Consider the following 13,901-nt stretch of genomic DNA (forward strand, 5'->3'; position numbering starts at 1 on the left):
ACCATAAGCTAAACGCAAACCCAAGAGCTGGACCCTGACTACCCAAGTAAGGTGTTAGCCAATCTCCTCATTCCATTCCATGCCAACCGATCTATATATCGATCTTACGCTACATGCCGGGTCGGCATCACATTGCTGTGACGGTAGCGTTTGTGTTTCTGTGTATCCGAGAGACATACCGGCCCGGACTTACTGTTCCTCCGCTTCAGGAGCAGTAACCTCTCTGTGCTGTGTCTGCCAAACACTTGACCCGGAGTATACAAACAATAGCAAACACTATGCATTTCTTCGAGGAGAATAAGGATATCTCATATCATGCCATCTCTCTAATGCATCACTCCTAGCCCGACAGGAGAATCCTGCGTGTCACTTCCGTCAGTCCCCATACAGCACCGTGTATGTTTCCCAAACCAAGAGGAGTTTACAGGTCCCCCCATACCAGCCCCACATCATAGAATCTGACTGCACTAGTACTCGGGAGGATTCGATAGTACTTGAGCACTATTCTTCCGGGTTTCTGTGGAATATCTCGTGCATCCAGCGACACTGCATCGCCAGTCAAACGAAGGACCCATTCCTCCGTGAAGGCCTGGGAATGCCCATCCCCCAAATTCCGCGGCCGACCAAAACCCGCGTACTCACCGAAGCAATCGAACCCCGAAGCCACAAACAGTAAGCTAAACAGCCTCCTAACATCTCCCAATCGTAGTCGGTAGCTTCCCCATCGACAGATATATACCCCTCTGGAAGAGCGAGTGATTTACGGGCAAGTAAGGAGACTACTATCAAGTATCCCTCCGCGCCCCCCCGTCCCCGTGACGCGGCACAAGTATCGAGGATGAAATTGCTCGTGGCGGTGGCATCGGCCACGGCAAGACGATTTTCGCTTCAGGGGGGAACTCGATTGGCATCATTAGCACGCTAGCTATGGGGCAGTACTGTGTTAGTTAAACTACGAGTGATCTGGTAAGGTGGGGTAGTTAAAACCATTTACATGTCATGAGTTTTCTCCAAACCGCAAGTCACTTGCTCACTTCGCATAACACTCAAAACATGGTTTGACAAATCCGTGATTCAAGTATACTTGTAGCGAACAGGCCTTTAAGCCCACAGAAACCTCTTACTAACAGCCACGTGAAAAAAGTATTGAAACGAGGCGGCTTGGCACAAATCATGCGGGGGGGAGGTTCAACAATACAAGACAAAATCTCAACAGTAAGAAATAATGAAATATCAATCGTTATAGTAGTTTAAAAGTATGCTACAATAGTGGAATCACCAGCAGGTAGGGCTCCCATGGGCCTTTCTCAAAGCCACAATTTGCCTCGGCATACCATCAATCCATTTATATATTTGACCCCACTGCAACCCCTCCCATACCTCCTGTGCAAGCCGTATAATCTCATCACGACCATGAGGGCATCAAGCAGGATTCTGTATAACCTTCCTGAACCTATCCTTCCACACAGACCATACATTCTCAATTGGATTCATATCCAGTAAATGGGCTGGCTAATCTATTCTTTTAATCCCATTGAGAAGTCGAAATCATTGGGTAAAAGCTGAAGTGTGATAGCTAGCCCCATCTTCGATCATCTTTGTACCAGAATCCAGGCCTCCCATCTGCTGATAGAGTGGCACAATATGTGGTACCATTACCTCATCCCTATATTGTATTGAATTGAATCCAAGACGATCTCGAGATGAGGTCCTCTCTGCTTCAGGTCTTTGCTGGAAAGGAACAAGTAGGATGTGTGCTTGTGATGTAAATGTGCCAAAGAACTGAACGGTAACTGGTTGGCCTACAAAGGTATGAGCCAAATACCTTTCCTCAAATGCTGTACCAGGAGGGCATTGTATAGTTGGTCACCGGGATAGCTGTCCAACCTGAAGATAGACTTCATCGGTATATACATGGTGTCGCCACCACTCAATTGGCTTAGAACAATGCTGACGTGCAAAGCAGTGACGCTTATATCGTCCTTCATACGTTAAACATGACTTTCAGCAACAGACTCGAACATAAAGCCTCTCTCCCTAAAGGAAGTCCCCTATCGTCCTCTCTGAAACATTAAGTCCAGAGTTACCGGCAAGATCGTGAAGAGTAGCATCTGGTTCCCATGCAACCATAAGCCAGAGACGGCGCTTATCTCGAGTTGAGAGCTTCTTTGGCCTTCCTGGTCTCTGTTTGTTGTCAACACGGTTTTCATCGTGCTAACACTTCATGATACGCCATGCGGTTGCTTTCAAGATCCCTAAGGCTTTGCCAATTTGCACATAGGACCATCCAAATGCATGCTTCTTGATTACTGAGATGCATTCTTTGCAAGTAGAATCATGGGTCTTCATGCTTTGAGTTGAATCCGTCACCAGTATTGTGAGTTTGAGAGGGTTGTTGATATGTGGGGTAGTCTTTTGCTCGGGTGTGCCAAGTGGCCTCGTTTCAATACTTTTTTCACGTGGCTGCTAATACACCCCCAAAACAGGGAACCCCCCCACATATTTTGTAGTCCCACAAATAATGTTCGATACCTAAACATTCAGCTTTTTATGTATGGATAGTGTAGTGCGCTGCTCATTCTCCTCGCCGGTCATGTCTATGTCGGAATCTCCAAGGTTGATGTCATCCTTGCATTACTGAACCAGTAAGGGTCAAGACGGACTTTTGATTTTGGCAAACACAGTATGGTACCGCAACTTCTTTTTTTATTTACCCTCTAAAACTCCATTCTATTCCTATCAACGGGCTAGGTATATATATAAGGAAAAAGAAAGGAAATAGAAACCCAGAAACAGCCGGAAAAACATGATTGGGGGGGCTCCAAGTCACTTCTGCAGCTTCTTCTAGGCGGCCTCCGGTTGCTCGTGGGAGGGGGATTCCTTCCTCGCTAGCGAAGAAGGCGGGAAAGCGGAGTTGGATGTAATCCTTTAAGCTCCATAGGACCAACTATACCTATTAGATTAACCAGATACAGGAGCTGAATGAGAAACTAACCGACAAAGCTCCTAAGAACAGGAAGTGGAGTTGCCATTTCATTAGTTTCTGGTCAGACTTAAGCTTGCCGAATTCTCCGTGGACCACGGTGAACTCCTTGTGGACCGCAGCATTTCCATCATTGATCAATTTCCTGAGCTTGTTAATATGTTCGGGGATGGATTTGATTACATTGACTTTGAAGGTGCCGTGGTCCTGCCATCATCGTCTTGGTTAATTGTCACTACGTATTTGGAAATTAAATCCGTACCTTGATAGAACCATCAATTTTGTCATCGAGTCTATTAATTCGGTCCCACTATACCATAGTTTGTAAGCTGAAGTTTAAATAATCAGTTTGAGGTAGAGGGACTTACAAAAATATCGGACTGGCTACCGTGACCATAGTTTCTGGTGCCATTGTTTCTGGTGCCATTGTTTCCGGTGCTGTCGGGGGTGAATTGGTCGTGGGGCCCCCTGGGCCTGATATGTTGATGGATGAGAGCAGGAGAGAGGATTTTTGTTTGCCGTGAGAGTCGGAACATGGTGTTTGATGATTGTTGTGAGTGAACTCGGATGGTTGGGTGGAAGATGGTTGACCTCGAAATCCAGGCGCTTAAAAGCCCAGTGGGTGTTACCAATCACTGCCAAGCCTACGTACGAATGCTTAACAAGCTCCGAGTCTTGGCAACACCCCATCTCGAACCCAGCACTCGAGTGCCGCACCCAAACGTGAAGCACACAATACCCACCAACCGATCGAGCTCCTGGCTCCCTCCATTTCCAGCCGGCCCGACCGGTGAACACTCCCCACTTCAATGCTTATGGTAAACCGTACCAGCACCGACACAGTATCATTCTTCCACGATCCCCTTTCACAAAAACCCATGTCTCACTTGCCCAACACATGCCTTTTCACGTGTATCCCCTTCAGCCCCCAACTGCAAAATCTTCCCAGAGACCACTGTATGGCAGCCAAAATGACTGGCTGTGCAAACAGATTTTTGGGAGGTACCTCTGAGCAATGCAAAACGATATGATGAGGATACTGCTGATATAAAGCTCAGTTAGTATCAATCAAAGTCTCTCTTACCCCTCCTGTGAAGACGATCTCAATACAGCCTTTGGGCGCAGTGGTTGCGAGCGACCGTGTGTTGAGAGTCGACTCTTGGCATCTGAGGATTGCCAGAGGGAACGCCCATAGAATAACCAGGTAAGTTAATTGACAAATGGTGGTGGTGGGGAAGATTCTGGCGACCGCAGCAGGGGAAAAATTGCAGCTGACGTGCGATAACTTGAACAACGGGCCGATCACCGTCCAGAATACTCTCCTTTGCTCCCAATACTTTTCTTGCACAGCCGACCATCTGGGGTACAGTACAGTACTGTATCGTACACTGCCAACAAACAAGCAACTGTTCAGGAACCCCGGCACTCCACCAATTCTCCCTATTCGTAGATGAACAAGGCGGACAAACGGTTGATTGGATGTATGAATTCACGCACACATCCCAGTTCCCTATGAGCATCCAGTTGCGCAGGCACAGCAAGGTGCCCTACAAAAGACGGCGGATAACACGCCCTCACCGAGAATGACCACGTATCGCAGAACAAAATAGAGGAGCGGAGGAAGAAAGGGGGAGGAGGGATGACCAAACTCCTTTATAGCCTCGGAACACACGTGCACCTACGCACTCCCGTCAATACTAAAAAAAGGTTTCCAGTAGTAGGACCATCAATCGTATCCGGTCGGGGCGCTCACCACTGCTACCTGTTCTGGAAGACTGACCGAACGAACTTATCCGGGAACAATGTGGGACCTTAAATTAAGCTTTTATGATACGAGGAGAGTTTATTGCTCTGACATGCCGGGAAGGGAAGTCAAGCTTTCTGTGCCTCCCGGAGGGGATACCGGTAGTACGAGCAATAAGCCCAACGGTAGGAGAAAGAGGGGGAGACAGTACCCGAGCATGTGCCCGGGGAATACTAACACCTTGCCGTCCATCCACAGAACTGTGCAAGAGGGACCCCTGGGGTCTGTATGCTCCCCCCACGCCCGCGGTAAATAATTTACTGGTCTCTTACTTTAACCAGAGGGGACTGGTGCCAAATTAGGTGGCAGCATGGCAGCTTAGCATAATGTCCCGGGTTATAAACTCTATCAATAATAATAATATTATGATATTATGAGTGCTGTTATGCGAAAAACATGATTGCGGGGGCTCCAAGTCACTTCTGCAGCTTCTTCTGGGCGGCCTCCGGTTGCTCGTGGGAGGGGGGTTGTAGCCGGTACGGGTACTCGGTTATTGGTTTTGTTTTATGTTTTGTTTTAAGTATCGCTTTGATACTTGGTTTGTTTTAAGTATCTTTTGATACTTGGTTTTATTTTATGTTTTGTTTTAAGTATCGCTTTGATACTTAATTAGTTTCACCAAAGTGTATCGATTGATACCTTTGATTAGTTTCATTCATGCTAGACATGAACAGATTTTGTATTTAAAGACCGCCTGTTTCTACGATAGAAAAGGCAGACTTCGACAGACAGTATTTCAATATACTTGGTTGAACGGTTAGGTTACTTCTTTGTTCCTCAGTACACCCTCGAAGCCTCCTTTAGTTCTCAGCTCTCGCCTCCTCTCTGGAAGAGCAGGCCACCTGCCAACTATTGTATCTATTTCCGATAACGTGATTAGCACCTTGCGAACACGTTACAGGGGTTCCTTCCTCGCTGGCAAAGAAGGTGGGAAAGCGGAGTTGGATGTAATCCTTTAAGCTCCATAGGACCAACTATACCTATTAGATTAACCAGATACAGGAGCTGAATGAGAAACTAACAGATGAAGCTCCTAAGAACAGGAAGTGGAGTTGCCATTTCATTAGTTTCCAGTCAGACTTAAGCTCGCCGAACTCCCTGTGGACCGCGGTGAACTCCTTGTAGACCGTGGCATTTCCACATTGATCAATTTCCTGAGCTTGTGTAACGATCCCTCTCTGGATAGTTAGTGCTTGGCGACGGGGAACGATACTTCTCTTCCTGTCTGCTTCTTCCTTTGTCTTACGATAGCTCTAGGCCTCTGCCTACGTTACCGATAGTACAAGACCCTTGTCTTCTACCGGGAATGCCTATCGTAAGCTTTCTCTAACTCTTCTTCGTAAAGCGCCTTCCTTGGCATAATGATAACGTGGCACTAAGAATAAAGATCGTAAAGGTGTTTTATATTTGTTAAAGTAATAAGTAGGAAAAGTACTTAGAACAAAGCGTGAAGAACCTATCTTCCTCGGCCGCATCGGCCTCCTTATATAGTGTTCTTCCCGCCTTTAGTCATGTGACCTAAAGTGGTCACATGTGCGAAACCAAATCATAACAAACTAGTCATATGACCAAAGTGATCACTTGCTCAAAACCCATGACCTTATAGTGAGGTCATGTGCAAAACTCATAAACCAATCATAATGCAATAAACAAGTCATATGACTCGACTGAGTCATATGCACGAAACCCACGACCTCATAATGAGGTCATGTGTGAAACATAAATCATATGTGCAAGGCTTACCCGTAAGGCACACTCGCAAGGCATACTCATCAGGCGCATGTCCCATGACTCATACTTGAGCCATGTGTGAAAGCATCACAAATCCAACACATAACAAATCATATAACCCGAATAGGTCATATGCGTGAAACAATAACATACCTGTGACTCATAACTATGCGTCACGTGAAAACCCTTTCCTCGTTAAGCCATGTTCATGACACCTTGATAGAACCATCAATTTTGTCATCAAGTCTATTAATTCGGTCCCACTATACCATAGTTTGTAAGCTGAAGTTTAAATAATCAGTTTGAGGTAAGAGGGACTTACAAAAATATCGGACTGGCCACCGTGACCATAGTTTTTAGTGTCATAGTTTTTGGTGTTATTGTTTCCAGTGCCGTCGGGGATGAATTGATCGTGAAACCCCCTGAGCCTGATACGTTGATGGATGAGAGCAGGAGAGAGGATTTTTGTTTGCCATGAGAGTCAGAACATAGTGTTTGATGATTGTTGTGAGTGAACTCGGATGGTTGGGTGGAAGAAAAGCTCAGTGGGTGTTACCAATCACTGCCAAGCCTACGTACAAATGCTGAACAAGCTCCGGGTCTTGGCAACACCCCATCTCGAACCCAGCACTCGAGTGCCGTACCCAAACGTGAAGCACACTTATCGCATAGGATGCTTACTACAAGTATTAATTTCAAATAGATACCGGTACGGCATTACCAGCACGAGCGCTCGTCCCCCGTACGAGGTAACCGAAAGCGGGGATTAAGAAATACATAGTAAGCTATAGCACTTGTCCCAGGCCATTACTTGTAGTACGGTATCCGAAAACAGGGATTAAAGATTTATATGGCAAAACATCTGTGCGTGTCTGAGCGCCCATACAAAATGAAACCCCCCTGTTTTCGGGTACCGTGCTCGAGTACTAATTGCCTGGGATAAGTAAAATATCTGTGCATGTTTGGGTTCCCGTACAAAATATACCTTTCTATTCTCAGGTATCATACCGGTACAGTACTGTAGTCTACTTCTCACAGGGGATGAGTACCATAATATCTTGGAATTTATCCCCAAACCCTAGCTCTCATAGGATTGACACATTAGTGCTATCCTTAAGTGCAATCTTGCTGCCAACGTTGCCACGGCTGATGGGGTGGATGATATGCTGGTAGCATGCTTAGGAGGGTACCTTAGAATTGTGTCGGGCGCTGTCTGTTCGGGGTTTTTGTCAGGATGGCACATATGATACTCGGAGGAAGTATAGTATATTTTAGCACTAACTCAAACATCCCAACCACCGGTAATGTGTTCAAAAGGAACGACGTCAAATGCCAGTTCTAGTTTCTACACATAATATATACTCGAGTGTGTGCGATCTCGACAGAACCCCCGACACGATTCTATCGTGTCTACTGTACTTGTACCCCACCGCCCCATGCCGGTTCGCTTGCCGCTCGTTCGCCAATGTAAGAGCTTGACCCCTTATGGCCAAAACCAGGCTCATCCCGGACCCTTCTTGACTGCATCGGATGTTTTACTTCTGCCCCCCATCATACCTTATTTCAACATATCATATTGGCAGTAGGCAAATGGATCTCGTCAGATACCGACACTGCGCGCGCTACCTCAGTCACTGTGACGGGTTATTGGCTGTTTTTGTTGAGACTTGGCCAATCAGGTGGGGCGCAATGTCGAGTTTTGACACGCTTTCGTATCATACGGCGGCGAGTTGGCCGTCACGACGATTGAGGCAACCCGCGCAGTCCCGAGCCACATTACTAGGCACAGCGCTTCAACACGGACTACTATTGCAGGCCTATGGGATTCCCCATCGTGCTCCTCCTTGAGAGAATTACATAGAATCTACGCCTGAGTGGACTAATCACAATAGACACTCCAATGCCCAGAGGCGGGACAACCTTCAGTCACCTAATCGAACAATCAGTCATCAAACGAATAAGGCGGTCGTGGAAGTTGATATCATTAATGTCGGGTGAAAATCGTCAAATGCAACAAAAATACTGGCTCAGAAAAAGGCCAGTCGGAATAATTCAATCAGTTCGAGGGAGAGAAAAATAGACAAGAAATTAATCCTCCCTCCCCCCGCACTCTCTGCCGCTCCTCCACCAATGCGAATCAACCTACTTAGAAATAATGACGAATTGGCTGCCATAATTTGTGCGGCTAATCAACAATCTCGAGCGTAACGTAGGGTATAACACTACCAAGGCGAGTGACAGAATATGAAAAGTAAAACTGGAAGAACGTAAGGAAAACAAGAATTGACATAAAAAACCGCCCTCCAAAGAAAAACCGCAGGGTAAAGTACATCGAAGTTCACCGGAGATGGAAAGTAAGTTAGGTTGGATGAAAGGTTAGTAGAAAAGGAAAACGGAAAAGAAAACCGCCAGCCATCCAGTCATTACTGCTGACTACCCCCCCCCCCCTCGGTGGCCTGGCTTCTCCTACTACCTTACTTGTCTACTACTTGCGTTGCTTCCTCAATCTTGACTTCGAAAAAATTCCTCCGAAGAATCTTCCGAACCCTCCAAGCCACCCAAAGAGGACGACATGCCAGAATCCGTTCATGATATTTTTGTGACGTAGGGTGGAGACGGTGTCGGTACCACTGCTAGTAGGACGGGACACCTCGCCTCCGGGGCCGGGGGCTTTGCGTCTGCGGACACCTTCGGGGGTGTTTTCTAATGAATATTGTAAGAGAGGGCTAACGGACTCATTCCACACCGGGTGAGCAAAGATCTCACCTGATTCTCGAGCCTTATTTGCCGACGCTTCGTCAAATACAACCTCCGAGGAACTAGCCTGAATGTCTTCTGCAGTGCTAGATTCAGCGACCGGGTTGGGTGGAGCTGAGACCACAATCGCCGGCGTCTCCGATGTCTCAGTGTCTTTCAGAACTTCCGGAACATGTTCTTCTGGAGCCGCAACGCCGTGAATAGGCGATGGGGCATTCCGAGGAGCGGGCCCAGCAATGACTTTATCACCCTCATCAGACACCGATCTCCCAACCGATAGGCTGAATGCTGATTCATCGGGGATGTCGATCACGGAGGCCAGTGAGGAATTTTTGTCCAGAAATTCTGTACCGGCATGCTTGATTATTTCCTCTGTCGATTTCTCCACTGGATGGGCAGGCCCAATCTCGGTCTTCGAAACAGGGGGTTCACACAATTCCTTCGAACTGGTCGGGGTGGTGAACGAAACCTCAACAGGAAGAACCTGCTCCTGGAATGTTGAAGGTATGGACTTGGTTGGTACACCTACAGCCGGCGATCCAACATCCCCAACCCTAGGATCCGTAGGGGAAGCTGGCACCAATTGGTTAAAAAAGGAATTCTTGGGAAGTGCCTGGTACATGTACTTACCGGAAACAGGGGAAGTCTTTTCTGAACTGTGTTTACCAGCTTCCGTCTTGTCATAAGGATCAACCCCAACCTTCGCCTCTTCAGAAACCGGAGCCTTGTCGTAGAACTTCTTGGAAATTTCCTCATCTAATTTAACATCATCAGCCACAGAAGCTTCGGTCAAACAAACTGGGATAGGTTCTCCAGGTTGGAGATCGATGGGGTTGCCAAAGGTCTTTGAATCAGGCAAGGGGCTGACGGAAAACATTTGCTCTCCAAGTTGAGACTCCGCCGAGGCTTCCGGCTGCGTAGTTGGCTTAGCGTCTCCTGTGACCGGCAGCAGAGTTTCCGAAGGTTCGACACTAACGGGTTCGGAAGGATTATCCTCTTCTACCACCTGCGGAGTGTCTTTCGGGGTTGTGAGGTCAGAAGTAACACCTTCGTGGGAATCCTGATTCAACTTAATACCAGATCCAGCAGGAAAGCCCGCCACACTTTCTTCAGATGTTTCCCCAACCGGTTCTACTTGATGAGCAATCTCCTGAGCAACAGGGGTCTCCTCTGACTCCTTGGACGATATCGGTTCCTTAGCCTCACCATTCACCTCCGTTGGTGCCATGACCTCCGACTCCTCAGTCTTGGATTCCTCTAAGGTTTCTTCCTTCACAACTTCGGGGGTGGGAGCTCGCTCAGAGTTTTCAAACAACTGTAGTTTGTCCGATGACGATGATCCTGCGGCTGCCTCTATCCCCTCAACTTCCATCCGTGCTTGCTCAGGTGAAACAGGTAGTTCGTCATCTTTCTCAGCTTCTATCCCTTTTGGCGCCTCGTCTACTTCCTCTTGAAGATCTAGTTTGGGATATTCAACGGCCGCCTCCGCTCTCTCAACATCGTCCAGGGGAGCATCGCCGTGACTAACAACAACAGGCTCATCCTGTGCAAGATCCTCGTCCTCCCCGTTGGCCGCGAGATTGGCCGCGGGACTGGTGGCAGGCTCGGCACTGATCTCATTCATTGTCTCAGAAGACACTTCTTCCAAATTATCAGGAGCTGACCCAAAGGTACCTCCCTCAACTGGTAAAATCTGCGGCGGAGGGAGCTCCTCCACCACGATAACTTCATCTGGTTCAGCATCCGCCTTTCGCATCTCAAACGCCTCCTTTTGTCCCTCAGTAGCACCGGGCCCAAGATCTTCGCCATAACTGGGTTGGCTCTCGACAGTCTTTTCCACAATTACGGTAGGCACTCCCTTAGGCCCTAACTCGGTCACAGGCTCAGATTTGGTAGTTTCCTCACCCTCCGACGCTCCCGTGGGAACCAGCGTTCCGGCTCCTTGCAGTGCTCTTGGCTCCTCCGAACCTAAGTCCACAGTCTCCTCGGTTGGCTCAGACTGGGGATTAGCATCTACGTCAATGGAGGAAATTTCGACGTCTCTTGGAGCTTCGGTGTGTGGGAGGGCATCTGGGACTGTGAGTTCTGGTTTAACAGGCTCAGCGATTTCAGCGGCCTCGGACTGGCATAGTTATTAGTATACAGACCGTGTCACTTGAGAGCAATTCCTACCTTAGGCCCTTCTTCCACCTCATATTTTGTTCCAAGCCCCTTACTTTCCTCGGGTTCCTCCGTATATCCCGGCTCCGCCTCCACGCCGACCTCAACGAGAGGAGAATCATCTTCCTCCTGTGAGGGTTTGGCCACATGTAACACCCCCGCAGCCTGTGGTTCAGCTTCAACAAGCTCATTGGCCTCCGGCTAAGCCCAATATTAGCATAAAAGTCTAAAGCGTCACAGATTAGTACCTACTTTTGGTTCTTCCATAGCACCTTCGGTTGATTCCTTAGCAGGCTCAGAACCAGTTGCATCTTCATCGACAGTAGAGTAAATTGAAAAATCTTCTTTTGGGGGTTCAGTCGGAAGTAAAACGTCCACGGCGGGTGATTCGGCTTCTGTAGGCTTAGGTGTCTTGGGCTAAGGTCGCTATTAGTAAAATAATCAAAACAGAGCAAATCGACAAATCTAGTCTAACCTCTACTTCCTCCTTAGCCTCTTCCTCAGGGTCCTCATTAAGTACCTCGGATTCTTTCTTGGGCTCATCCCCAACTTCGTCGGGTGATTCTTCAGTAACTTCCGCACCCTTGTCCAATAGCGGGTTTTCCTTTTCCGGTTCGGCATCAGCGGCCTCAATAATTTCAGGCCTATTCTCCTCAGTCTCTTCAGCCTCAGATGACGCAGCCAGCTCAGGAGCATTTTCAGCCTCCGAATATTTGGCCTCCGATTGGGCCATCCCAGAACCCTCCGCAACAGAATCCTTCTTGGGGGGTGGGACAGGATCTGCCTCTGCTGCTGGAACCGCTTCTTCAGACTCTGGTTTGGGCTCATAACTACCAACCGCAGTATCGGTTTCCTCAGCCTCAGGCTTAACTTCTTCATCTTCGTGTTTCTCAATCACTGCCTCCATAACTGCATCGGGGACGTGTTCAGTGGCTTTGGCATTAGGATCTCTACTGCTCATAACGGGTTCTGTGACCTCCGGGTACTCTGCCTCCCCGGCCTCGTACCCCCGCTGAACCTTGTTATCCTTTCCATCCTCGTATGCAACCTTTTCGGCTTTGGGCTCATCAATTGCAAATTCGGAATCCTGGATAGTTTGAGCCTCAGTATTATCTTGGTGTCTGGGGTCAATATTGTCTAGCGACAACTTCTCAGCCTCAACAGACTTCTCAATAACATCCTCAGCCACTTCAGATATTGGAGTATCTCCGGATTCGCCATCATTCTCCCCAGCAGGCTCGGCAGTCTTGAATACTTCGGTCTTGAGATCGGAACCATCCAATGAGGTCGGTGTCTCATCGACAGCAGCCGACACCCCTCCACCCGCTGCCGCAGCGGCTTCCGGAGAATTTAGTTCCAAGATAGCGGCTTCTAGAGTAGATGCCTCCTCTATCTCACCCAATGGAGTTTCCAAGCTCTCCCCTTCAGTTTTCAAGTCAACCACTTTATCCTCAGACGATTCCTGCCCTGTTTCCAGTGATTCTGGTACCTCGATCTTCTCATCGGCCTCAACTAGCCCTTTCCCCTCGGCGGGTTCCGAATATGCCTTATCGTCTTCCTTAACCTCAGTCTTGGGTTCGTCAGCACCACCTAATGGCCTCCCTTCGGCTTCGATAGGTGGAGGGAGACTCGCAATTTCTGCCTCCTTACTAACATCAAACTCAGGCTCTTCGGGGGTGGGAGGCAAGGACGCTGAACCCCCCTGATTATCCCCTGTCAAAGGTAGAGCCGGAATTGAAGAGTCCATCGTTGAGACAGGAGTAGAGGGGTAATCCTCCACGATTGTCACAGATTCGTTATCCTCGCCCTTAACCTCTGGGTCTGGCGTGCCGGTGTTCTCGGTATTTTCTAACTTCGCGGGATTGTCCAAGTCCGGATAAGAATCTTCGGGGGAGTCTGTAGTGATATGGTCAAGGAGGGGCTATAGATCCTTTGGTCAGTAAATAGCCCAGAAAAACGCTTGGTATAAGATGGAGATTAAGAAGATGAGGAAAGATTTGGACACATGCCTTTTCGCCCACGGTGGGAGGATATTCAGAATCGGCCGCAGAGCTCATAATATCAACAGGAGAGAGTGGTACGAGGAGAAGAGGTCGAGGGGTGTTTGGGCGATGTGGGAGAAAGGTAGAATTTTTCCTTGATCGTTAACTCTGGTCCAAGTGGACCAAATTGAAATTCGTTTCGTTTCTTTCGTAGCCTTCGCGATGGCGCAGAGATCTCTCTGCTCACACTAACTACTTTACGTGTTCGGGTCAGCGGGTCTTGAACCAGAGGAGTGGAGGAGGGAGCAATGCGTTTAGACGATTGCCGAGTAAAACCCCGAGTTCAGGGATGACGAGAATGGTGATGGAAAGGTGAGCCAACACGCAGACTTACCGATTGCAAGCAGTTGAAGGAAATATGCGGGCTGTACGAGAGTGGAAAGGGAAGGTAGAGGATGGGGGACAAATCAGAGGGAGGCGAATG

General features: G+C 48.2%; 2 protein-coding genes; one reads left to right on the plus strand and one right to left on the minus strand.

Annotated features, from left to right (window-relative positions):
- Positions 1-3,714: 3,714 nt before the first annotated feature.
- Positions 3,715-5,043, plus strand: GSTUM_00005988001 (uncharacterized protein; the record flags this gene model as incomplete). XM_002838071.2 has 2 exons in its annotated part: positions 3,715-4,187; positions 4,297-5,043. Exon 2 carries the CDS (start codon positions 4,786-4,788, stop codon positions 5,041-5,043), a length of 258 nt encoding a protein of 85 aa, XP_002838117.1. The 5' UTR covers positions 3,715-4,187; positions 4,297-4,785.
- Positions 5,044-8,477: 3,434 nt separating this feature from the next.
- Positions 8,478-13,492, minus strand: GSTUM_00005989001 (uncharacterized protein; the record flags this gene model as incomplete). XM_002838072.2 has 7 exons in its annotated part: positions 8,478-9,221; positions 9,285-9,848; positions 9,906-11,397; positions 11,448-11,636; positions 11,688-11,852; positions 11,911-13,356; positions 13,394-13,492. The coding sequence occupies 7 exons, from the start codon at positions 13,490-13,492 to the stop codon at positions 9,004-9,006; spliced, it is 4,173 nt and encodes a 1,390-aa protein (XP_002838118.1). The 3' UTR covers positions 8,478-9,003.
- Between the last annotated feature and the right edge of the window lie 409 nt (positions 13,493-13,901).

Source organism: Tuber melanosporum (assembly GCF_000151645.1).
Source record: "Tuber melanosporum whole genome shotgun sequence assembly, scaffold_22, strain Mel28".
In the NCBI taxonomy this organism is placed as follows: Eukaryota; Fungi; Ascomycota; class Pezizomycetes; order Pezizales; family Tuberaceae; genus Tuber; species Tuber melanosporum.